Raw genomic sequence first — 25,494 nt, forward strand, 5'->3', positions numbered from 1 at the left:
AATGGACATTATTATTAGCTGGACATTTTTACACAATTAATAGCTTTCTCCCAAGAAAAAACAGTAAGCTTTTACAACCTCACATGGTGTGACGGAAAGCCTCTTAAAGAAGAGGAACAGAATCAGACACTCATGCAGGGAAGAGAGCCTTAGTGGTTTGCCTCAAGGGATTGGAAGAAGCAGAGGAGGAGCTGGTGACAGGTTGAGGACACCTCAATAACAGGCTGATGCTCCAATCACAGGCCTGTGCACAAGGCTGTGAGTAATCACCCACCAATGCCTGGATCCACAGGCTTTTGCAGAGTTATCTTTCATTGCTCTGTACGTGACACCCTGGGCCTGCAGTATAGCACGCAGCAGCCAAATTTGTCACTCGAGTTCCATTGATCCAGCAACTCTGATTGGCTGTGGCTGTCTTCAGTCTCTGAATCTCCTGAGGATTATGGTTTTGCACTCTTACTGACCTTTCGTTTGATTTTGAGCAGTGGTCTTGTTTCTTTATATTAGAATGTGAGCTTTTAGAGTCTGGGAATCATGATGCTTCTCAAAGTAGATGCAGTTCTTTGTTAGATGAAGCAGTCTTTCAGTATTTCAGTTGAGTGCATTTACTTAAGGAAGGTGAAGTTCTCCAATCCTGATTTGTAGTTCTATTAAATATTTACCTTGGTCATAGCCCCAGAAAAGTATTTTGAATTCTGTATAGCATGACGGCAGCTCAGGGTGGTTCTAGAATTGATCACAGACCCGTTGAACTAAAAAGGCGTCATTGAACAAATAAATGTATGTTTAACTGAGAAAATACTTCTATTTCCAGAGTTAGCTCTACACTTTACACTTGCATTAGCTACATAGGATAGATCCAATCATATCCTCACCAGCATTTGATATATCATAATGGTTTTAATATGCATTTCCATGGTGATTTACCATATTGAGTGCCTTTTCATGTTCTTCATAGCTATCCATATATCTTCTTTGGTAAAGTGTATGTTCAAATATTTCACCTATTTTTAAAAGTTGGATTGTTTTTGTATTATGGTGTTTTGAGAGTTCTTCATATATTCTGATAAAATCTTTTGTTGGATATGTGATGTACAAATATCCTCTCCCAATCTTTAGATTTTTGTTTTATCTTAAACATGGTGAGAGAAAACATGCTATGAAGAACTGATAGAAGGCCGTGTATAATATAGAACACGAAGAAAGGGGTGCCTGGGTGGCTCAATCAGTTAAGTGTCTGCCTTCGGCTCAATCATAATCCCAGGGTCTTAGGATCAAGCCCCACATCAGGCTCCCTGCTCAGTGAGGAGTCTGTTTTTCCCTGTGCCCCCACACCCGTCCATGCACTCTCTCTCTCCCCGCCCCCCTTAAATAAATAAATAAAATCTTATTTTAAAAAAAAGAGCATGAAGAAAGCGGTGAGACTGGAAAGAAAGGAAGCTGGGAACTTACATACCATGTTAAGGAGTTTGGCATTTATTGTAAGGGCACTAAGAAGCCACTGAATACTTTTAAGTGGAGGGGTGATATGAATGAATTTATGTTTTAAAAAGATTCCTCTGGCTACAGTTTGAAGAATGGATAATTGGAAAGCTACATTGGTTTTATGGGGACCAATTATAAAGTTACTATAATAGTCCAAACAAGAAGTAATGGCAGCATAAACCAGGGAACCAGGGTAGTGGCAGTGGAGATGGAGAGGATGGACAGATCCAACAGAAAATAAGAAAATAAATGTCTAACTAATGCCTGTTATATGCAGTCTTTTTTTTTTTTTAAGATTTTATTTATCCATGAGAGACACAGAGAGAGAGGCAGAGACACAGGCAGAGGGAGAAGCAGGCTCCATGCAAGGGGTCCAATATGGGACTTGAACCCCAGAACCCGGGATCATGCTCTGAGCCAAAAGCAAGATGCTCAACCGCTGAACCACCCAGGCATCCCTATATCCAGTCTTTGGGGGAAATTATATTTGATGTTTAGTTGTAGGTTTTTCTTAGATGTCTTTTACCTAAAAAAGATTCCCTTCTAGTTTAGTTTGCTGAAATTTTTAAAATCATAAATACATTAGCTTGGTTAAATGCTTTTTTATGCATCAGTTGAGATGGATGTATATGATTTTTTCTTCTTTATGATGAACATTGATTTTTGAATGTTGAACCAACCTTGGATTTGTTAATGTTTTCTTGAGGATTTTCATTAAATGTTTAAAAGAGAATGCACCAAAGAAGTCCTTTGTGACTAGAATTTTTTCTGTGGAAAAGTTTTTTTTTCTTTTTAAAGATTTTTAAAATTTATTCATGAGAGACACACAGAGAGAGGGAGGGAGGCGGAGACATAGGCAGAAGGAGAAGCAGACCTCCCTGTGGGGAGCCTGATGTAAGACTTGATGACAGTTGCAGCCTGGGTGGCTCAGCGGTTTAGCGCCGCCTTCAGCCCAGGGCATGATCCTGGAAACCTGGGATCGAGTCCCATGTCGGGCTCCCTGCATGGAGCCTGCTTCTCCCTCTGCCTGTGTCTCTGCCTCTCTCTGTGTGTCTCTCATGAATAAATAAATAAATAAAAACTTAAAAAAAAAAAAAAGACTTGATGACAGGATCAAGGATCACTACCTGGATCACTACCCCCAGGATCACTACCTGACCAAAGGTAGTTGCTCAACCACTGAGCCACCTAGGCACCCTGGAAAGGTTTAAAATTATAAATTGAGGGGTGCCTGGGTGGCTCAATTGGTTAAGTGGCTGACTCTTGATTTCTGCTTAGATCATGTTCCCAGCCTCCTGGGATCAAGCCCCACATCCAGCTCCCTGCTCAGCAGTGAGTCAGTCTCTCTCTCCCTCCTCTTTTCTCCCCCTACTCACACACTCTCTCTTTCTCTCTCTCTCTAAAATAAATAAATCTTTTTAAGAAATAAATTACAGGGATCCCTGGGTGGCTTGGTGACTAAAGCCCCTGCCTTCAGCTCAGGGCATGATCCTGGAGTCCTGGGATCGAGTCCCACATCGGGCTCCCTGCATTGGAGCCTGCTTCTCCCTCTGCCTGTGTCTCTGCCTCTCTCTGTGTGTCTCTCATGAATAAATAAAATCTTTTTTTAAAAAAAAAAGAAATTACAAATTCAATCTCTAACAGCTATAAGACTATTCAGATTTTCTATTTCTTACATATTTTTTTATAAAATTGTATTGCTCAAGGAATTTGTCTATTTCATCTATCATGTTTATTAGTGTAAAGCTGTTCCCAGTATTTTTTCTTTCTAATATCTGTAGGATCTGTAGTGATATACCCTTCATTCTTAATATTTTATGATTTGTGTCTTCTCTTTTTTTCTTGATCAGTCTTTCAAAGGTTTTTCAATTTTATTCATCTTTTTCAAAGAATCATTCCTTTGTCCTTTAGTTAAAAATACTTTCTATTCAATTTCCAATTACTTTGTGGCTTTTCTAAATATAACATTGTAAACATTTAATTGTAAACAATTATATCTATTTTGTCAGGTGAAATTCTGTATTTCATTTCTTTGAAATTTACAATATATAAATGATGGGCTAGCCTTTAGTCTGTCTTAGTGAATGTTCCATGTACACTTGAAAATATATGTATTCTGTAGTTGTTGAGTGTAGTAACCCTAATGTCTATTAGGACAAATTGATAGTGTTGCTCAAATCTTCCATTTCCTTAATGACTTTTTGTCTATTTGTTCTATCAATTACTGAGGAAGAGAGTTGTTAACAATATTTCCAGCTTATGGGGATACCTGGGTGGGTCAGCGGTTGAGGTCCTGCCTTCGGCTCAGGGCAGGACCCGGAGTCCTAGGATTGAGTTCCACATCGGGCTCCCTGCAAGGAGCCTGCTTCTCTCTCTGCCTGTGTCTCTGCTTCTTTCTGTGACTCTCATGAATAAATAAATAAAATCTTAAAAAAAAAATTCTAGCTATGGTGGTGTTGTATACTTCTCCTCTTTATATTTTGCAGTTCTTTTACTAACACTATAAAGATTTGGAGTTGTTATATTTTTGTTGATGAATTGGCCCTTTAACCATTATGATATGATACTCTTTATCTATAGTAATACTTCTTGTTCTAAGGTCTACTTAATCTGATATTAATATAATCATACCTCGGGTTCCTGGGTGGCCCAGTTGGTTGGGCGTCCAACTCTTGATTTCAGCTCAGGTCATGATCTTGGGCCCATGAGCTCGAGTCCCACATTGGGCTCTGCACTGGGTGTGGAGACTGCTAAAGATTCTCCCTCTCCCTCTCCCCCCTTTCTCTTAAAACACACACACACTAACATACCATCTTTCTACTAAGAAAGATATTCTTATACCTAAGAAAGGTATTCTTGTGTTTTATGTCTTTTTTCATCCTTTTACTTTCAACCTGTGTCTTTATACTTAAAGACCGTGTGAGTAGTGTTTAGTTGGGTCTTGTTTTTTAATATGGAGAGTCTTTTCCTTAAACTATTTAGTCCAATGTTATTATGGATATAGCTATGTTTAAGAGTTTCTCTTGCTATTTGTTTTCTGTTTGGCCTCATCTTTTTCATTCCTTCCTTTTTTGGGGGTTAATCAACTATTTTTTTAATACTCCATTCTGTATCTTCTATGGTTTGTTTTATTTTGTTTTGTTTTTTAGCTTATGTGTGTGTGTGAGAGAAAGACAGAAAGAGAGAGATTGTTCTAGGGAAGATTTAGGTTCACACTTAAACTAAAAATTATTCTACCTGCAATGAGCCAGGCACTGTCCCAAGCACAATTCTATGTGGTCATTAGGCTTATTTCTTTCAAGTTTCAAGAAAATTGCTCCATGGGTTATAGTATTCTAATGAAGGGCATTAAACTGGAAAGTTAAACATGTTTCCGTTCAAATCCCACCTCCAATGTGTATATATTTTGTGAGTTTAGTTTTCTTATCTATAAAATGAGAATGGATGTTTTATTTTTTTAAAAGACTATTTATTCATGAGAGAGAAAGAGGCAGAGACACAAGCAGAGGGAGAAGCAGGCTCCATGCAGGGAGCCTGATGTGGGACTCGATTCCGGGGCTCCAGGATCAGGCCCTGGGCTGAAGGTGGCGCTAAACCGCTGAGCTACCCGGGCTGCCGAGAATGGATGTTTTAGTGCTACTTTATAGGATCACTGTAGAGATCACATGGAATAATTTCTATAGATGTATTATGAAATCTGTTAACTCTAAACATGTTAAGATATTATTTCATGATTTAATGAAAAGACTAATTTAATCTCCTTATGCCTATATAAATTTCAATCCTATTTCCTCTATCATCTTTCTAAACTGAAAAACTCTTCTTTCTTTGATACATTTGTCTGTGATATTCTCAGCAGTTCTTTCCTTATGCCATCTCTATGATTAGAATGTACCCCTTCCACAACCACCACATCAAGGCATACTTCTTTGTGCTCATACTTCAAGACCTAATTAAAACAGCATGTCATTCTTGACAACTTCCCACTCATATTTATTCACTCACTCTTCTGAGATCCTCAACTCTGTTTTATCTAATCCTATTGTAACTATTTTCGCCCATTCATTGATCTTATTTGATTAAAGCTCCAGGTACTATTTGGTTCATCTCAGTATTTCCGGTGTTGAGTATAGAGCCTGGTGCAGAGTAAGTGCTCAGTAAACACCTCTTGACTGAATGAAAGGATAGAGCTTGACAAATCAGGGAGGGAGGGCTTTTTGTCTCTGAGCCTCAGTGCTGAGTGTCATCCCCGTGCAGATAGGTAATAGGTGGAGCCCAGTAGTCGGGCTGGTATTTACCAAACTCCCACTTTCCCATTTGCTAAAGTGGAAATAACTCAAAAGCCACTATTCTTTAGTGCTGGATTAATGTCCTTAAACACTTTACCTTTAATATCCCTGGGAGAATCTGGGAAGACTTTATGGAATGATACGTTTTAAAGCATCAACACAAGTTTTTTTGGGTAAAGTGGGAAAGGAGCTCAGAAAAAGGTGGATTCTTCTTCTTTTTTTTTTTTTTTTAACATTTATTTATTTATTTATTTATTCAAGACACACACACACACACAGAGACAGAGAGAGGCAGAGACATAGGCAGAGGGAGAAGCAGGCTCCATGCAGGGAGCCAGATGTGGGACTCGATCCTGAGTCTCCAGGATCACACCCTGGGCTGAAGGTGGTGCTAAACCGCCGAGCCACCTGGGCTGCCCCAAAAGGTGGATTCTTATGAAATCTCTCCATAGTCCAAGTTTTGGCTTGGTGTACAAGTGTTTTCTTCTCCCACCCTATCTCTTTCCACTCTCTCACCTGTTACACTCCAGTCATACTGAACTACCTTTAGTTCTCCAGGTGTTTCTTTCCTTCGAGCCTTTGTACATGCTATTTCCCCTGTATTTGGAATGCTTTGTTCCACCAATTTCCTTTAACCTGGCTAATTCCTGTTTGTCCTTCAGGTCTCAGTTTACATCTCAGCTTACCTCCTCTGGGATGCCTTCCCTGACCACTTGCCCCAACCCTCTAGGTCTGAATTAGGTGCTCTTTCTATGTGTTCTCACAACACCAGGAACTAATGTCCTTGTAGCACTTGTAAAACTATTGACATTTCTTTTTAGTCTCCTGTATTTTTCACTAGATTTGGCATTCCTTTTTTTTTTTTTTTTTTTTTTTTTTTTAAGATTTTATTCATTCATGAGAGACACAGAGGGAGAGGCAGAGTCACAGGCAGAGGGAGAAGCAGGCTCCATGCAGGGAACTTGATGTGGGACTCAATCCCTGGACTCCAGGATCACACTCTGAGCTGAAGGCAGACACTCAACCGCTGAGCCACCCAGGCGTCCCAGACTTGGCATTCCTTAAGGCATTGGATCTTCTATTATTCCCAGGGCCCTGAAGGATGCTTGGCACAGAGTAAACCTCAGTAAACACTTTCTTAATGAATTAATAGGTGAATGAATGAATCCTCCAAGAGTGCCAATTACAAAGGTTCAAAGAACAGGTAGCTGGTATACTCTCTCTTTCCACATCCAGCATTCTCCTGGTGTGCAGCCTGCAGATGTGGAAGAAGTTGTCAAGAAGGGTGTGCAGACCCTTGTGATTGGCCGAGGGATGAGTGAGGCCTTGAAGGTAGGTATCGGTGAGCACAGCCTTCCTGAGGACAGTTGGTGACCTCTTGGACCTTTACCTTAGAAATATGTCCTTCTTGGGAGCTCATCTCAATATATCATGCATCCTTGTTTTGTTGAGCCAGTGGATGGCCCAGGATAAAATAAAGGATGTTAGTACTCTTCATCTGGGTTGGATGCTCCAGTCTCTACCTAACCCTGGGCCTGTGCTGTTTTGCCTGGAATTCTCAACCTCTACAGCTGTCAGTATTTGGTTCTTTAGATTTTCACAGTACTTCACATTTTTATAGTACTTTTTATTTTTTCTTTAAACACAAGTTATGCATTTTCCCTTTTCAGAAAAAATATTTTTATTGTACTTACAAATACATGCTTGTTTAGCAAAACAGTTGACGCAGAAATGTTGAAGTAGAAAAGTGAAAGATCCCCACCCCATTTCCACATTTGATATATATTGCTCCAGTTCTCTATGCAGCTGCAAATATACACTCTTATGCATACAGATATACATGTATACACCCACAATCGTTTTTACATAAATAGGACCACATTGTACATATTGTTCTGTAACTTCTTACTCATGTTATTACATTGTGGACACTCTTGCACACAAGAGAGATTACAGAGATTTACCTCATGCTTTCCTTTATATAGATGTCATAAAATCTAGTTCCCTACTGATAAAGGTGCCCTTTAGTTATTTACGTATTTTTTGTTTAACCCATTTTTTCCCATTAAAATAATTCCTTTCTATAAAGCTATTGTTTTTATAAAATTGCTCAAACATATAAAAAATATAGGGCATTTAAAAAATATTTCCTTCTGAGGCAGAATCTAATTAAAATCGGTTTAAAATAATATTCAGCACAAGCCAGACTTAAAAAATATATCCAATAATAGCTGCCATTATTGAGAATCTTATATAAAATTAATTTACAACTGTTTATTAGTGCCTTTTATGGGGTCAGATACTATTCTAGGCACTGGAGACAAGATAAGGTTCATGGCCTTGGAAAATAAAACAGTAGACAATTTCAGATTGTAACAAATGCTGTGAAGACAATGGTGACTTATGAGTGGCTGCTCTAAATGGAGTAGTCAGGAAAGGCCTTTCTGAGGAGACATTTGAACTGCAATAGTTAACTTCATCTTCACACCACCCCGTGTATATATATATATATATATTTTTTTTTTTTTTTTAGATTTATTTATTTATTCATTAGAGACACAGAGAGAGAGGCAGAGACACAGGCAGAGGGAGAAGCAGACTCCATGCAAGGAGCCTGATGTGGGACTTGATCCGGGGACTCCAGGATCACGCCCTGAGCCAAAGGCAGATGTTCAACCGCTGAGCCACCCAGGCGTCCCCCGTGTATATATTATTATCCCCATTTATAGAGGAGGCAGCTGGGTTGAGAAACCTTGGTTGCTGGCCTATATGGCAAAGTTAGACGTTAGATTCAGGTTGGACTGACTCAAACATTCAACATTTACATGCTAGGCATTTTATATATCTTAGCTGAATTCGTTTTCATACCAGCCCTGTGAGCTAGGTATTATTATCCCTATTTATAGACATGGAACCAAATGGTCAGAGAATTGAATTCACTTACCCAAGGTCACACTGTTAGTCAGACTTAAATCCAAGACTATCTGACTCCAAAATCCATCCTTTTCCCATTTCCATTTCACATGAGCTTTGTGCATGCATGGTACTTGGCTAACTTCTTAGAAGCTTTGTTGACTCCTTGGGGCTGTCAAATTTTGGACTGGTGACATGCTGGGTAATTGAGGACTGACAGTTGTTACTGTCTAATTTTGTAGAGAACCCTTGCCTCATGGCAGGAAAGGAAACCCAGGAGGGCCTTTCCCTTGACTTACTCATCTTTTTCCCTCTTCCCAGGTGCCTCCATCAACTGTGGAGTATCTTGAGAAACAAGGCATTGATGTGCGGATCCTCCAGACGGAGCAGGCAGTGAAGGAGTATAATACCTTGGCTGCCCGAGGCATCAGGGTGGGAGGGGTCTTCCATTCCACCTGCTGATGGAGCCTTAAGGAGAATAAATCACTAAGCAACAATGCCTGTGACTATCACTCTTAGCACTCTCCACACCGGCCTCCTCAAGTATTTTTCAACAGCTATTCATACCAGGACCTGTGCTAGGCTTTGGGATGCATGGATGACTAAGGCCCAATCCCTATCTGGCAGGGAATTGAAAATTAGGGGAGAAGACAGATGTTTACCAAAGTTTAATACACTAAATGATTGGCCAGAAATAAAAAATAAAGGCAAAAAATAAAGCTTTCTGCTTTAAAGGCTAAGAAGTTTCAGTGCATTAAAATTACATTGCAATTGATGCTTTGGAATGTTTAAGCATTAATTCAACCAATTTTTATTGAGTACCTTATATGCCAGGCATTGCTATAGGCTCCAAACAAGCAGCAATGAAAGTCTTATCCTCACACAGCTTATATTCTAGTGGGGAAAATAAACAATCCATAAGGTAGGTAGAACCTGTTGTGAAGAAAAATAAAGCAGAGTGAGAAGACAATGAGTAAAGACTATTTCAGATATGTGGTCAGGAAAAGTCTCTATGCAGATGACATGTGAGCAGAACCTTGAAGGAAGTGACCAGAGCACTTCAGTAACAAGAACAGTAGAGCAGCTATGCCCTGATTCTAGGGTTCTAGGCAAGCTGTTCTACTAGCTAGACCTGAGCCTAGCTGGACAGTTCTCCCGGCCAAAGATTCCCTTGCTATGAAATGATGGGGCTGGACTAGATGTTCTGTAATGGTTCATAACCACTGTGGAGAGTCTTGTTCTGCTAATTGCCAGGTGTTCTTTGGGAAGCCTTAGACTAGACTGATAGAACTATAAATTATCAGCATCATCTTAGTTTTCATTCCTCCTCCTCTTTAAATAGTTATGAGTACGGGTGTCAAATAGCCCTGAGTTTGAACTGTGGCTTTCTGCCACTCGCTGGTTGGGCATTTATTTAATGTCTTAGAGTTCCACTGTTCTCATCTGCCAGATAGGGATAATAATTAGTACCTGGAGTTGTGTAGGTATTAAATGATGGTCATTCATACACTGTCTTAGGACACTACTTGGCATGTAGTGAGGACTCCATGAATTGAAACCATTGTTATTTTGATTATATATTTTGATTAATGGGTCTGCTGTCAACTAATTTCATTTTATTGTTCGTAACATAGCTGCATATTTCATGAATTCATAGAATGCTGAAGCCCAAAGGAACTATTCTCTCATTTATTCTCTTTCATGCCCATTTTTACTGAGTCTCTTACAAATTTTTTCTGGCCAGTTATTGCTGGGCCCTGGGAGTACAGGAATGAATAAGTTATCATTCCTGCCCTCAGGAGTTAATTGGGAAAGAAAAATCAACAATGATACAGTGTGTTAACAATACAATAGTTTCAAGGTTCAATGATGGCCTAATCCTACCAGGATGGAAGGGAAGTAGGGAAGACATCATTAAGACCATGACACAAGCGGAGTCTTAAAAGAATAACATGTTCATTTATTCACTGAACAAACATCTGGCAACTTTTAGCTAACTAGTCAAGTACGTATCATAGTCATAATTAATACACTGGCCCTTACTGAAGCCACAGTCCGAGAAAGCTGGTGTTTGCTCCACGTGATCCTGTCACCTGCCTGGCCCAGTTGGACATCTGACTAGGCAGCCAATCCACAGACTGAACAGCAACTTAAGATGTGACTTGGCAAGAAAAGGTGAGCTAAGACAGTTGGAATGGAAAATGAAGGGATCTTTCCAAGTTCACCCTGCAAGAAATGGCAGGACCAGGTCTGGAACCTGATGGTGTGTCTAGATCTCTACTATACACCTCCTTAAAAGACTTTAGAGTGAGGCACCTGGTGGCTCAGTTGGTAGAGTATAGTGACTCTTGATCTGAAGGTTGTGAGTTCAAGCTCCACATTGGGCGTAGAATTTAAGAAGAAAAAAAAAGCCCATGGGAGTAAGATCCTCACATACCGGACACCCAGCTTGGAGTCTGGGAAAGTCCTGTTCAGTGACCTTTCTGCAACCAGCCATTTGACAGATACAGGATCAATCTCAGATCAAGAAGCCAAGCACCTGTGTAGTTTAGGAGGGTGTTTAATAAAATTCAGATTGTTTCTCTATTGATGCAATTGAATTTTTTTTGAGTGAAACGTAACGTGAGATGATCTCCAGTGGGTGCTGAACTAGGTGTGGGTATAATCAGTGTTCCTACATAAGTTGTCTCCACATTAGAGAGGGCTTAGTACAAACTCAGAAGTATTTGGCAGTGAGTTCATTAAACTTTGTATTTAACTGGCTAATCACTCCTATTTCTGAATCTGTTCTACATGGTCATTGCTAGAAATGTGCCTGAAGAGAAGCTACTTTTCCACGTGACCCTACACTTAGTCCCAGGTCTTAATCACTAAGCCCTTTGATTTGATTTGTAGGTAGCACGGCCTTCATTCTGCCCACACTTCATCTCTTTTAGCTCGAGTGGCTCCTAAGACAAGAATTCTGCAAGTGCTTCCTGTGTGCCCTGTAATTCTGTTTGTAGAAGTCAGTCATGTCAAAGCCAAATATAAAGTCCTTTCGGAAACTTGAGTCCCAGGGCTGGCTTCTGCAGGCATGCCATGGTACTGCTAAGTTTGCTCTGGGTTCTGGGACTCCTTCACTCTCTTCCTGACTGGTATATGCCCGTAACTGTGCTGAGGATATGACACGGACGTTCTTACCGCGCAGGTACTCCAGAGTAGTTGAAAGAAATGGACATGAGAACATACAGTGATGGTAATGACTTGGCAAACTGGCACCAATCTACCTAGAGACCTGTTTTGTCTCAGAGTAATTTTAACATTTATCATTTATTTTTTAATTGGGGTTTTTTTTTTTTTACATGAAAATGCAGATTTCTGGCTCTTCTGGAAGAACTGGATCTCTTACCACCAGGCCCATACTTAGAAACCACTGAGCAAAAAAAAAAAAAAAAAAAAGAAACCACTGAGCAGAGCTGAATAGCAACTACATTCTGACAGAGGATATGTTCTCTGATTGAAAAGAATGAAAGTCTCTATTACTTTTCCTCCAGGCTGCTTGACTCCCTTTTTCCCGCCTACCTTTTTAGAGGCTTCCATTTGTGAACCTGCAAAAAATACCTAAATAAATATGCTTTAAGAACATACAGGAGGCTATTGGAACACAGAAGCAATGCACCAAGCCCACAGGAGACACAAGATAAATTCCAGAATGAGGCTCAGTCCTGGAGAATGAGGAGGAGCCATAGGAGACAATCTGAGGAACATATTCCAGGCTCAGTAGGTCCAAAGGTCTGAGACAAGACAGCATGGTGAGCGTTGGGTACTACTACAGGAATTCTGTTACCAGAGAATTACACAGCATGTGTGGTACAGGAGGATGAGGCTGGAGATGACCCAGGCAGGAAGAGCCTTCAAGAATAGGCCTTTAAACTTTCCTGGGATCAGCAGTAGGCTACTTCAAAGGGATGTAAGCAGGGGAATGGCATTATTAGCAGGTCTGGGTTTTACAAAGATCACTCTGCTGGCTGTGTGAAGAATGGACTGAAGGTAGCAAGGTTTGAGGCAATATCTTTAGGAAGCTAATGTCACATTTCAGGAGAGATGATGATAGCCTGCACTAGGATAGAAACTGAGTATAAGAGGACTGGAATTAAGAAACATCTAAGGAAGCAGAATCTAAAGGACCTGACAGCTATGTTTATGTGACAGGTGCAAAAGGAGTCCAGTGTGACACACAGGTTTCTGGCTTTGACTCTGGGTGCACGGGAGACCGCTTACAAAGAACAACAGATCTGTTATGGAAACCATGTTGGACTAAGAATCAGGAGGCCTGGGTTCCAGCCTTGGCTTTACCATGAATTCAGTCTCATATTTCATAGAATCTGACAATTCAGGGTCAAAGGAATTTAGAAGGTTGAGCCCAATCTCTCATACAATACTTGAATTTCTTTGCAAGAAATGTGTCAAGAGCTTGTTCAACCTCTGCTTGAACACATCCAATGTGGAAAATTTATCTCCTAATGCAGCCCACTCAATTCTTACATAGCTTTTTTTTTTTTTTTAAGATTTTATTTATTTATTCATGAGAGAGGTAGAGACACAGGCAGAGGGAGAAGTAGTCTCCCTGCAAGGAGCCCGATGTGGGTCTCGATCCCAGGACCCCAGGATCACGCCCTGAGCTAAAGGCAGACGCTCAAACATTGAGCCACCCAGGCATCCCTCTTACATAGCTTTTAAAAACTTGATATTAAAGCCAAAATCTGCCCCTTAGTGTATCCCCACCTGTGGTGGAAAAAAATACTATATTTTTGACGTTGAAACCTAGAATAAAGTCCTGACTTTTCCCCTTAGGAGAAAAACATTACCTCAAAACCTGTTTCCCCACCAGTAAAATGGGGAATAACTGAGAAGAATTTTGATAGCAGGGTACTGGATCTGAAAAGGATACACCATAGCCTTCACCTAGAAGGCTTTCTATGGCTAGAACATGAGGGGCTCAGTGGACAGCCATGGGTCTCAATGTTTTCAGCCTAGATCCCAGATTCATTTTATCACCAGGGCACACACTTTTGTCAGGGTTATCTTTTGACATATGAGAGTCCACTGATGTAACATTCCTGATATGCACAAAACAAGCAAGCACACTAGAAAAGCAAGCTAGCTCCCTGAAGATCTTTCTTCCTTTATCCCATTCTAGCAGGGATGGCCTTCTGGAGCCAGACTGCCTGGGTTCAAATCCCAGCTCTGTCATTTACTAGTTCTATAAGTAAGGCCAAATTGCTTCATTCTCTCAACTCTAACTACCCTGCTTATGAAACAATGACAATAGTACCTACTTCATAGGGTAGCTGTGAGGATTAAATGAGTTACTTCATGGAAGAAGCTTATATCACTGCTGGGCACAAGTCAAGTACATTAAACCAAAAGCCAAACATGCTTGACTTCAAATTCCAGTGCCACCTGAGTAATTCTGTACTCTTGCTATTATTTTTATAAGCTTCCCAAGTACCACACATGATCGAGACTGGCTAGATTCAGATTCTACCAAGCATTATTAGATTAAACCCATTCAGGAACACTTAAGGTATCTCTCTTTTATAGTTGAGGATGTCCAGGCATAGAGAACTGAAGCGCTGAAGGCTTTTTCCAGATACTTTTCCTAGAGGTAGTAGAGCGCAGGCCTCAGGAACCATCTTGGATTTGAATGAAAACAGGCTGTACTACTTAATGTACAGGATTCCTCCCAGACTCCTCATTCTGAAGTCTCTGGAAGACTCAGTTGGCTGTAGCAAGGATTAAATGGCAGGTAAAGTAGCATGATTCCTCAGAGAGTTAACGTCTCTTGAGCATTTACCATTTTTACACCCCAACTATACCTTTAACTCACATGCAGTTCCAACATTGAAGTCATCGAAGATGTAGTGGGAAATGCTTTTATTTCTTACACTGGATCTCCCTTTTCCATAATCCTTGTTTCTCCTAAAATATGGCCTTTGTGTATTATTTTGGTTCTAAAGGTAATGACAGGCAAGATCAAGAATCTCCCTCAGGGATGAAAATGATTCATTCTCCAGCTATTCATCCAGTCCTTGATGCAGCTACTGCCGGAATTAGGGAAAGAGCTTCTCAGCAAGACGGCGATGTCTAAGGCCACTCAGAAACTGCCAGTGGTGAAAAAGTACAGCTATGAAAGAAAGGAGTGGGCCCTGGCAAACAGACTATTGATTTAAGAAACAAGATTATGCTCCAATAAGCCATTCTTTAGAGGAGGCTAGAAAACTGGATCTTTGTTTCCCACCTGAGGAATGTAACCATATGATATAAATGTTGAACCTGTAGCCACATAATTTTTTTAAGGACCAGGAACTAGAACAGCTGGTTGTTTTCTCAACTTTATTGAGGTGGTGGGGGAAGGAAAGGTGTAGGGAAGGAAGAGGTGTAGACTTGAAGATTTTTGTTTTTTTAATGCAAAATAATTTATTTTGTGTTTGATACCAGATGAGACTATAAGGGTGATGGTGCTCATGCCCATACGCCGGCTCCAGGTGAAGTGCTCTAGGCTTCGGGCTCACTCTGCTACCTAAGAAGGTCCTTCTCAGCGTCAGCTCTACACAATGCTTGTGACTCAGCGCCTTGCGGGTTTGGGCATTATGTAAACTTTCACAGACTTGCTGAAGGGGATGGTGCCCTCGATGCTGGTTTCCACCTGGGGTGACACTTCGCCACCTTCAATCCAGGGGGATTTTGGAATGCGGGAATTGGAGTTGTAGGCCAGTAGCAGCCTCACTTCCACCTGGCATGGTTCTGGAAAAAAAGACAAAAGATATCCTCTAGCAACCGCTAGGAATTGGGATGAAATGGCAAATAAAAGCAACATTAAAGATGGAAGCAGAAGGGTTTTTAAACATTTCTTCATCTGTCTTCCTCCCTTCCCCCTCACCAAACAAAGACACTGTCCCAGCCTGAACACTGTAAGGCCAAGCCTGAGCCAGCAGATGTGCTGCTTCTCTGCCACCTCCTCCTCAGGTCTCGTGTGGGCTCCCTGCAGCTCAGATCCATGGCTGATCAGACAAGAGCTAGCACGTCTGCTACAGAGGCCTTCTGGCCTCGAGAGTGGGCCACATGGGCCTGCATATGGCTGTTTCTCATGCCCAGATAACCATGCTCTTCCTGTGTGGCTGAGCTCAGGCATCAGGGCTGCGCACTCCATCTTAGTGGAGAAGCAGCCTTGATTAGGAAACAGTTCTGACAAAAAGTTCCTACTAGTGAACAGGAACACATTTCAGGGACCTAAAGTCATGTCACTATCTTTCATTCTTTCATGCACATGGGCAGGCCCTAGTTAGCAAAGGAGCCTTCTCTCAAGTTGCTGACCATTTGTTGGAGACAAACACAGTAACAAATGGAACACAGCACTCTAATCAAATCTGGAAGAAGAGTGAGGAGGGAGCCCAAGAAGGCTTTGGAATAGAATATCTGCTCCATGGCAAGCACAGAACCCCAAGATTTCTTACTGTGCCACACCATGAGACTGTCACAACCCCCCAAGAGTCCCAAGGCTCTGAGAGGTTCTAAGTGCACAAATTCACACTGGTGACAGAATTTAAACCCACTTCATAAACAGAAGCAATTAATCTCTTAACCATGTGGCTTCTACAAAGGAGGGGGAGAGAATTTCAGAAAAACCCAAGGGCAAGTGCAAAGGGCCAGGAACAGAGTAAGCTTGGGATATCCTCTTTAATTTCATGTGACTGGAGCAAAATATGCAAGTGTTAAAGATTAGCCCAATGCTAAGAAGTACTGAGGACAAGAATAAGAGCTGGATGGATCGAAATGAACAAGGACAGAGGTCCCAGGATCTCTCAATGCCTCCACAGACCTCTTCATAGTCACTTCCAGTACTCTCTCTAGGGAGGGACGCAGAGACTGAATTGCTGCCTCCGAGGAAGGGAAAGGCTCCCAGGCAGCCAGAGGAACCTAACTAACCTAACTGGCCCAAGAGAGCAGCCTTGGCATCACCATTTACCAGCCATGTGGCAAGAACACAACCACGTAATATGGGGCCTGACAGCTGACCAAGCAGATCTGTAATGAAACCAGTGCTGTTCTCTGGCATCAGCTCCAGTATCAACTCTCCACTATGCTCCCCTCTTTTGTCCCAGATGGCTCTTGCCAACCCCCAACCACAACCCAGCCCCAGCTCTCACAGCACTTTCGGCCAAATCCTGGGGAGGTCAGAGGACTCAACCCCATCTGTTCCTATGCCCTCCCTCACCTGCATGTGTTAAGAATGGCAGGTCCAAACACTGCCATCAGAGGAAAGGACGGGAGAGAGCAAACAAGAAGAGACAGCAGGAGAAAACACAAAAGATTATGTGGGACAAATCATGTGACCTATTCATCATGCCTGTAAGAATAGCTCTCTTATGAGATATATATTCTTGCTTCCACCTTACAGACAAAGAAAATGAGACAGAAGTAAAATCACTTTCTCACGATGACACAGCAAGAGAAGCAGAATCTGGAACCTGGTCGATGGGACTCAAAGCTTCTGACACGGCAGCATCCTGCCTCCCAGGGGAGAGGCGCCTGGTAAGGAGCTGCTGAAGGACTGCAAGGAAGAATGACCCCCAGCACCAGGCCCCATCTCCTGGATTAGGAGAAGGCAGAGGTACATCTGGAATGAGAACACGTTTCACTTCAGTGTCCCAGGTAAAAAGGGGGTGTGGTATCATGAACATAAGGGATTTGGGAGTCAGGAAATCGGAGTGCCAGCCTTAGCACCACGCATGATCAGCTATGTGGGCCTTCATTTATGCATCTGTAAAATGAAAAACAGAACACTAATTCCTATCATCAGTTTGGTCTAAGGATTAAACAAATTCTTTTTTTTAAGATTTTATTTATTCATGAGAGACACACACAGAGGTGGGGGCGCAGAGACACAGGCAGAGGGAGAAGCAGGCTCCCTGCAGGGAGCCCAATGTGGGACTCAATCCTGGAACTCCAGGATCACACCCTGGGGCTGAAGGCAGCGGTAAACCGCTAAGCCACCCAGGGATCCCCGGATTAAATGAATTTTAATTGCACATTTAAAATCCTGTAGTTAACTGTCATTATTTGTTGAGCGCTTCCTATATTTCAGGCTCTAAGACACATGAAACAAGGCCCTGGAGATACAGAGGTAAAGCTGATAACCAAGTTCCCTGCTCTTGTGGAGACTTCACTCTCATGGGAAGTCAGTAAATAGTTAAATGAGAAAACTTCTGATACTAAAAAGTGCTGTGCTGAGATTAAGAGAGATTTGTAGTAGCAATCTCTCAGAGGAAGTGATCTTGAATGAATCAGAATTCTTCAGGCTCACAGCCTAGGCAGTAGCCCTTCCTCAGGCAATGAGCTGCTGTATGACCAGGGCAAAACGAGAGACCCTTCCAAGACCTTTGAGGCTCTTCTGAGATCTAATATGCTATGATCTGCCTCTAGAGGCTTGGGCCTTCCACAACAATGCTGTCCCACAGCATATCTTTCTGAAAGTATTTCATGTCCATGTCTAGGATCCCTTTATCAGAGCAGATTAGAACAAGAAATTCTACCTTCCTGTGATAGTGGAGAACATCCCAGGCAGCAAGGATATGAAATGAGGGATGCTCATGGAGGAAAATCCTGGGTAAAAGCATTGCTGGATGCTCCCTCAATTGTGCCAGGCCCAGGGTCACTGACTAGTCCCCCAAAGGGGCTGCCTCTTGTGAAAACTTAACTATGTCATTTATACCCACCTAACACCTTGTTAGAGGGAAATCATTAATAATGGCATTACTCATGTATTTAAAAATTCAGTGAAAGAAAATTCCAGAAGGCATCCACCTATTTCTAAAATAAGCCAAGTTTGGTGGCATGAAACAGTCTCTAGTAACAATCATGCTTCTGGGTCATCTTCAATGATTTAGGAAATACCAGTGAGGCTAATTCTCCCCCACATTTTAGGTTCTGTAGACTAAGTCTCTTTCTCAAGTTTCTAAAGCCTTACATGCTTGAAATGTAATGTCTTACGCACTGTATCCTCCCATTTTATTGTTAAGAATTTTTAGAAATACTTATGTAACCTCCCTCTCTTTTCACAAATTATTAAATTATCATTAAATCAGCCCATGTGGGAGGGCAGGGCAGTAATAGTTGTCATTTTACTTGTTTGGGGGGAATGAACTGAATGGTTCACATACAATATACAATTGTTCAGAACAATTTTAATTTGGAGTAAGAAATATAAAACTGCTTCATTTCCAGAAAAAGCAAGCCTTAGAACTAACTCCTAGGTTGAGAGCTATCATCTTCATTTTGAAGGTGAGGAAACAAACAGTTTCAGAAAGGAAAGTGGCTTGTCCAAGGCTATGGAGCAAGTCAATGGCAGAGTTATGACAAGAAGATAGTGTGGCTGGCATCCAGCCGAGGGCTCTTTCCATGAGATTCCATTCTATTATAATCTCCTGTATATCTCACGACAAAATCTTGCCTTTAGCAATCAAAGCAATGCAGCAAATAAGTCTAAATGCAGCCAGTTTGGGCTTTTAAACTTCTTAAGAAATCAAGTACAGTGGTCAGCAGGCCTGACTGAACTTTATTTAAAATTGTAAAAAAACCAAATGCCTACAGGTAAGTGTGATACCCAGGAACACCTTTTCCTGTCGACCCTGGTCCACTGACCCCTTACCTGTCCAGGCAGTATGGGAGAGGTACACCTGAGTGATAAGCCGGTGGCGCCCTGGGCCAGGATTCCGGAAGTCTGCCGGCTTAGGATGAATCATCTGAGCCTGGCCATCTGGATATAAGACCTAAGAAGTGAGAGAAATGAGAAAAAGGGATAGAAGAGCCATGAGTTTTCAATAAAACTGCGCTGTCTGTTATGAACCTCAAAACAGAAGGAAAAGAAGACACTAGCCTTCATTAAACCCTATTCCTGGAGTGGGGACCAACACTGTTGACATCTCTGCATTCCCTGCCCCAAACAAAGTAACATTTGATCAAGGTTTCCTAAATTTTTGCTGAAGAAGTGATAGGAATAAAGTCCCTTTATTAAGTATAAGAATAGATAAAAATACTAATCCTGATGTGAAGAGCCTTCTTAGCACCCCATCAGGATGACTTTCTCTCTTCTTGGCTCTCCATCATACATCATGGACTAGCACCCACCACCCAGTATTAAGAATAATTTTGTGACTTCATTCTTTCCATTAGATTATAAGCAGCAAAGAAGCTCTTTCTACTGCTCTGTCAATGAGGGGTCTACTCTGTTAAAAAACAAAATTCCAACCAAGTAAATTTGAAGATCTAATTGGCTTTAATAAGTGTCTAGCAAGTAAATGCACCAAGGAGCTGTACAAAATGGGAAGGACACATTCCTGGAATAGGTTGAAACTGTAATTAAGTCTTGGTTTCCTGTCATAGGGAAAAATGACTCCAATTTGGGCTTGTTTGTTTGTTTGTTTGAACAGCTGGCAGTTCTCATATCTCACCCACTGCCAAAGTACTTTCCTCACCATCCTAGGGAAGCCTCACTGCTATTTGTGCAGACAGCCTCTTGCACTATACAGTATACAAATGAACTAAACCAACAAATGCAGCTTATCCGAGAACCACATGGCCTTGATAAGAGAAATATACCGCTAAGGACAAAGTAGGGAACTACACAGGCCTTTCAACTTTGAAACTATGGAGAGGCCTGTCTCAGCCCACCTGCCCCATAATGAGAGAGAACTTCTATTGCCTCCGTGTTGATCTCAAACTTCCTAAATGATTACATTTTTCTTTCCAGTTTATCTCTTAACTCAGGCAAAAGACCCAGAAGGCAAAACATCTCCTGATGGTACCAAAACTATCCCCTCAAGCAATAACAATGCCCTGAGCTGGCAAGATCCCTTGTAGTTGACTCCAAGACAATGAGTGACACTGCCCGCCTGCAAGTACCCACCGACTTTTGTCCCATGTTTTCCTCATATAAACCTGGAAGTATTTTCAGAACTTTAGAAACCATCTTGGAGACACTAGTCTACTGTCTTCCCAGGGTTGGCCTCACTAAAAGGAATTCTTGTCTTGCTCACCACAGCTCCTTTCTGTCTTTGGATTTTGTCAGTGGCAAGTGGTCAAATCTGGTCTATTTGGGACCCTCGGGGCCAGATGCTCTTGAATTCCCGCATCCTGGCTACAATAATCACCTTTCATTTGCCCAGAACAGAAGAAGTGCTGGACTGGACAGCACTTTCCTACCATTAAAGCTGTCCCACAAGGGGCAGTGAGTTTCCCACCTCCCTACCTCCCCACCTATAGGGGCATCAGAACAGTTTAGCCATGCACTGAACCGCCTTGGAGATTTTTCAGTAGAATCTAACAGATGACCCTTAAAAAATCTGCCTGCAATTTCATTTACGCTCAGTTGGTCACTGAGCTTTTTCTCAGGGATAAATGTGAACCAGTAGTTCTCCCCGCTAGCTACACATTAGAATCACATAAGAGTTCTCAAAAAAAAAAAAAAAAAAAAAAAGTACTGATACATATGGGCCCTACTCTCAGAATTCCAACTTAATTGATGTAAGCTGAGGCCAGCATCATTACTTTTTAATGCTTTCCTCATGAGTATTCTAAAGTGCAGGTAGGGTAGAGAACCATTAACGTATAAAAAGGAAAACTATAGTACAACTTCACAGCCAACTCAGAATTAGTTCTTTGTGGGTCTTCTGATTTATAATAAAGAATTCCTTTTTACAAAAAAAGGAATTCCTGCTGGGAAGTCAGAGGTTTTCTTTCCCTCTACTGTCACCACAGGCAAACCTTCAGATCCTGACTCATTCTTACCTCTTCCAGAAAGCCTTCCCTTCCTGTTCCTGGCTATTCTGTCCTCAGATTGTACTTACTATCTGTGCTTGCATCCCTACTTTTATTGGCAGTCCTTCTGCCTAAAATACCTCTCCTAGCTCCTATCCTTCGCTCTTACTCATCCTCTTAGACCTCTCCATGCATCAATGTCTCCATAAAGCCTTTCTTTTCCTCAGCCTCCAACCACACTCTCTAAATTAAATTCTCTCCATTGCATGTATGTGTATTTTAAGCATATTACAGAATTTTTTTTTATGGTAGCCAAAAAATGGAAATACACCTGTAGGGGAGGAAAATTAATTTTCTCTCTACCCTTCTAGATTCTTAGCTAAGATCACTCTTATAATGAAAGACAGATAAATAGGAAAAAAAACAAACACAAGTTTAATAACATGTATACACTGTATACATGGGAAATACCCGGGAAAACTGATTAACTCCCTGAAATGGCTCAAGCCATCACCTTAAATACCATCTTCCACTAAAGACAAAAGAAAAGCATTGTGGAGGGAGGGAGCCAGTTTTGGCTCAATGAACAAGCATAGTAAGCAAGGGTAAGACTATTATATTAAAAAAAATTTTTTTAAGGTAATCTCTACACCCAATCTGGGGCTCATACTCACGACCCCCAAGATCAAGAGTTGCATTCTCTGCCAACTGAGCCAGCAAGGCATCCCTGTTATGCACATTTAAACTGGTGTCTGCCCCACTGTTAAGAGTTTCTAGAGATTTAGTCATCCTTCTCTTCCTACTACAAAGCAAGACACCTTTACAATGGTGATCTTCCTTATAAATGTAAATTTACCTCACAAAAGGGCAATTTCTCTGTTTTCAGAGATTCCCCAGTGTCTTCAGCCTCTCAAAAATAATTATCCCAAAATAATCCTTAGCCAGAGGCATATTTAGGGTGGCATATTGTGTTCCCTTTCATTCCTGTCTTTGAAACTTCCAAAGTAGTTTCACACTCCGGAAGCTGAGTCAGTACAATGCTCCATTATTTCACTGCACCAGTCAGTCTCTTACTCTTTAGAGTAAATCAGCTCCATTTAAACAGCTGTGTCTTATTTCAGAAGGCAGTGTTGCAGATGGGTTCCCAAAGTTAGGCCTATATAGTATGAGAGCAATCAGGTATTTAGAAAGAGGCCACAGGATCCTTATCCTGTGCACATCTGAATGATGAGTAAACTTCCGTTTTATAAGTGCATGTCCATTCATCTTTCACTGAAAATGCAAATCCCGAGGGCAGGAATTCTGACACCTCTGCAACCCTAGCACTTATCATGTGGAACAGAGTAAGTACTGCTACGTGGATGGATGGATGAGTGGGTGGATGGGTGAGTTGGCAGTACTCTTGGTGGGGCTTAACTGCAGGCTGGTCCAAATTGATTAGTGTCTCCACTGCATGTGGCATGTGTCGCTAATATATCTAACTTAGGAAAAAATACTCCCTAGTGATTGCTTTCTTCAACCCTTAAATTTTGCTCACCAAGCTGACCCACCCACAGCCTGAAAAGGACTTATTATAGTTTGCTTGTAGCCCTGAAAATACCAAGTCTTAACCTCACATTACAAAACTAGAAAGGTCCCTGTCATGTAGTAAAACCTTACTGAGTATCAGGGGCTTTATATACTTCATCTCCTTTCAATGTCAATTGTTCCTATTTGTTAGTTGTAGAGTGTGAGGTACAGAGTTTAAAGTAAACCACAATCAGCAAAAGAGATGGGATTCACACCCAGATTCTTTCTCAGAAGACTCATCTCTTCTGCATTTCTGTCCTCAGGTAGAAATTACAGGGCTGCTGAAGTTAAATCCTTCAACAGTCAGTGTGGAAGCTCCAGGGGAACCAAAACCTGACAGACCTGGACCTTCACAGTGCTCTGAGGGTCCTGCACATGTTCCAGGGTCGCATCGACATCCAGGGCCACAACCAATCCAGATGTAAACCGCAAAGGGTTGTCTGACTCGCCTGCTGGCTCAATGATGGTGGCTGAAGCTTTGTGGATCTGTAAGCAAGAAGAATACACAATGATTCTAAAGCCAGGTCATCCCTGGGCAACAAAACATGATCCGTGCACCCTTCTGTCTCCTTATCAGCAGGCGGACATGTGTGAGCCAATCAGAAGAAAGGCCCCAGACCAGATGCTCAATTGGTTAAAGAAGATTACCAAGGTGAACACTTTTGACTGACTGAACAGATGTGGCCTGACCTGCTCTGGAAGGGGGAGGTGCAAGAAGGTACTCTGCCTCAGCATGGTCTGTAGAATTTTGACCACTTCCACAGGTTTGGATGTCATGAGTCGGGGCATAAGGTCAAGAAGTTTGTCCACAAAGCTGTCCTGTAGGTGGGGCAAATCAGCAATAAAACACCTGGAGAACAAACAGAAGCAAATGACTAGGCATTCATTTATACAGGCTGAACCCCATATATATGCCAAACACTGATGTAGAAGACCTGATGAACTGAAGAAGCCCTTGGCTCCTGACTGAGAGAGACAGGCACCTAGATAACTAAGTCTGGTGATACGATTATCCCAATAGCCTTGTTTATTGAATACCCATATGTGCCAGACATACTCTGTGTTTTATTTTTATTTAGTTAGTTTTTAAAGATTTTATTTATTTGACAGAGAGACAGAACAAAAGAGTGCAAACGAGCACCACACACAAACGAGGGGAAGGGGCAGGGAGAGGGAGAAACAGACTCCCTGCAGAGCAAGGAGCCCGATAAGGGCCTTAATTTCCAGACCCTGGGACCATGACTCAAGCTGAAGGCAGACACTTCATCGACTGAGCCACCCAGGAGCCCCTGTGCTTTATATGATCTTATTTAATCCTCCCAGAAAGCCTGTGCACTGGTGGAATTATTATTTTCATATTATACATTCATTAATTGATTTAACAAATATGCCTTTAAGACTTAGCAAGTGCCAAGTACCATCACAGGCACCAGGAACGTAACAGTGAGCAAAAGAGAAGAAAATGCCTATCATAATGAGGCTTTTTTTTTTTAAGATTTTCTTAAGAAAAAAAAAAGATTTTATTTATTTATTCATGAGAGACACGGGCGCGGGGGGGGGGGGGGGGGCGCAGAAACATAAACAGAGGGAGAAGCAGGCTCCTTGCAGGGAGCCGGATACGGGACTCAATCTTGGGACCAGAATCCTGCCCTGAGCCAAAAGCAGACTCTCAACTGCTGAGCCACCCAGGCATCCCATTGAGGCTTGTATTTGTTGATGGGAACACTGAGATTCAGAGAAAATGATGTTGCAATGAGGCTTTAAACATTTAAGTAACTCATTCCCAGCTCTGGTTCCACAGTACTTCTGCCTTGTCGAAGGAGACAGTCAAAAAATATTTCACTGAGGAGGTGATTATCAGTGCAAGGACTCAGGGACTGAATGAAAAAAGAATGTCCAACTCTAAACGACAGATGAGGAACTCTGGCATACCACAGCTATCACCTTCCCAAGTCTCCTCAACCCAACTGTGCAACAACAGACTCTCCACCTTAAAGAACCTACAACCAAAAGTAAAACATCAACACAGTTGAGATCTGAAGCCAGGATCTTAAAGGGCCAAGCTGAATGTCTCATTTGCTAGAGAGCAGCACCTATTGGTGAAGCATGGTGTTGCAACTCAGCCCTACAGGAAGCTGTAGCACCCAGATGAAGACTGACAAGTGAAGAGTCATGTAAACTTCAGGTCTGGTAAAGTTTGGCGGGGCAAAGATAAGGAATGGAAGAATGAAATATTACACTTAATAAATGTTAGACTATAAAATCCTATAAGTGCCTTCCTCTTAGTATTATATTGCCAGTACACACCATATATGGTCGGTCACTAACTCAACTACCATTTTTTTGCCAAGCCTTCCACTCATCTAGTGCAACTTCTTTAACCAATTTACTCTACAGAGAATTCTGAGAAAACAGAGCTGTACTGCAGAATAAAAGTTAT

The 25,494-nt window shown here is 41.7% G+C and overlaps 2 protein-coding genes and 1 long non-coding RNA gene across 10 annotated transcripts in view; 2 read left to right on the forward strand and 1 right to left on the reverse strand.

Annotated features, from left to right (window-relative positions):
- Nucleotides 1-9,184, forward strand: part of AAMDC (adipogenesis associated Mth938 domain containing) — a 36,471-nt gene extending 27,287 nt beyond the window's left edge. For both annotated transcript variants that reach the window (XM_026010423.2, XM_026010424.2), the window contains exons 3-4: nucleotides 7,011-7,106; nucleotides 9,009-9,184. In XM_026010423.2, coding sequence (XP_025866208.1) covers nucleotides 7,011-7,106; nucleotides 9,009-9,149 — 237 coding nt within the window. In that variant the 3' untranslated portion in view covers nucleotides 9,150-9,184. The remainder of the gene's footprint in view (nucleotides 1-7,010; nucleotides 7,107-9,008) is intronic.
- Nucleotides 9,185-15,048: 5,864 nt separating this feature from the next.
- Nucleotides 15,049-25,494, reverse strand: part of INTS4 (integrator complex subunit 4) — a 110,982-nt gene continuing 100,536 nt past the window's right edge. For 3 of the 7 annotated variants that reach the window (XM_072725989.1, XM_072725994.1, XM_072725992.1), the window contains 5 exons: nucleotides 23,745-23,904; nucleotides 23,397-23,540; nucleotides 19,378-19,498; nucleotides 17,158-17,346; nucleotides 15,049-15,473 (listed from right to left, as the gene is read on the reverse strand). In XM_072725989.1, the coding sequence (XP_072582090.1) occupies nucleotides 17,162-17,346; nucleotides 19,378-19,498; nucleotides 23,397-23,540; nucleotides 23,745-23,904 (610 nt within the window). In that variant the 3' untranslated portion in view covers nucleotides 15,049-15,473; nucleotides 17,158-17,161. The remainder of the gene's footprint in view (nucleotides 15,474-17,157; nucleotides 17,347-19,377; nucleotides 19,499-23,396; nucleotides 23,541-23,744; nucleotides 23,905-25,494) is intronic. The other 4 variants (XM_072725990.1, XM_072725995.1, XM_072725993.1 and 1 more) reach the window with 2 other exon arrangements.
- On the forward strand, nucleotides 17,314-25,320 carry LOC140594416 (uncharacterized). The gene is made up of 2 exons (XR_011995142.1): nucleotides 17,314-17,381; nucleotides 23,318-25,320. It is a non-coding gene; the product is annotated as an uncharacterized lncRNA (long non-coding RNA).

This window comes from Vulpes vulpes, chromosome 11, assembly GCF_048418805.1.
Source record: "Vulpes vulpes isolate BD-2025 chromosome 11, VulVul3, whole genome shotgun sequence".
NCBI lineage: Eukaryota > Metazoa > Chordata > Mammalia > Carnivora > Canidae > Vulpes > Vulpes vulpes.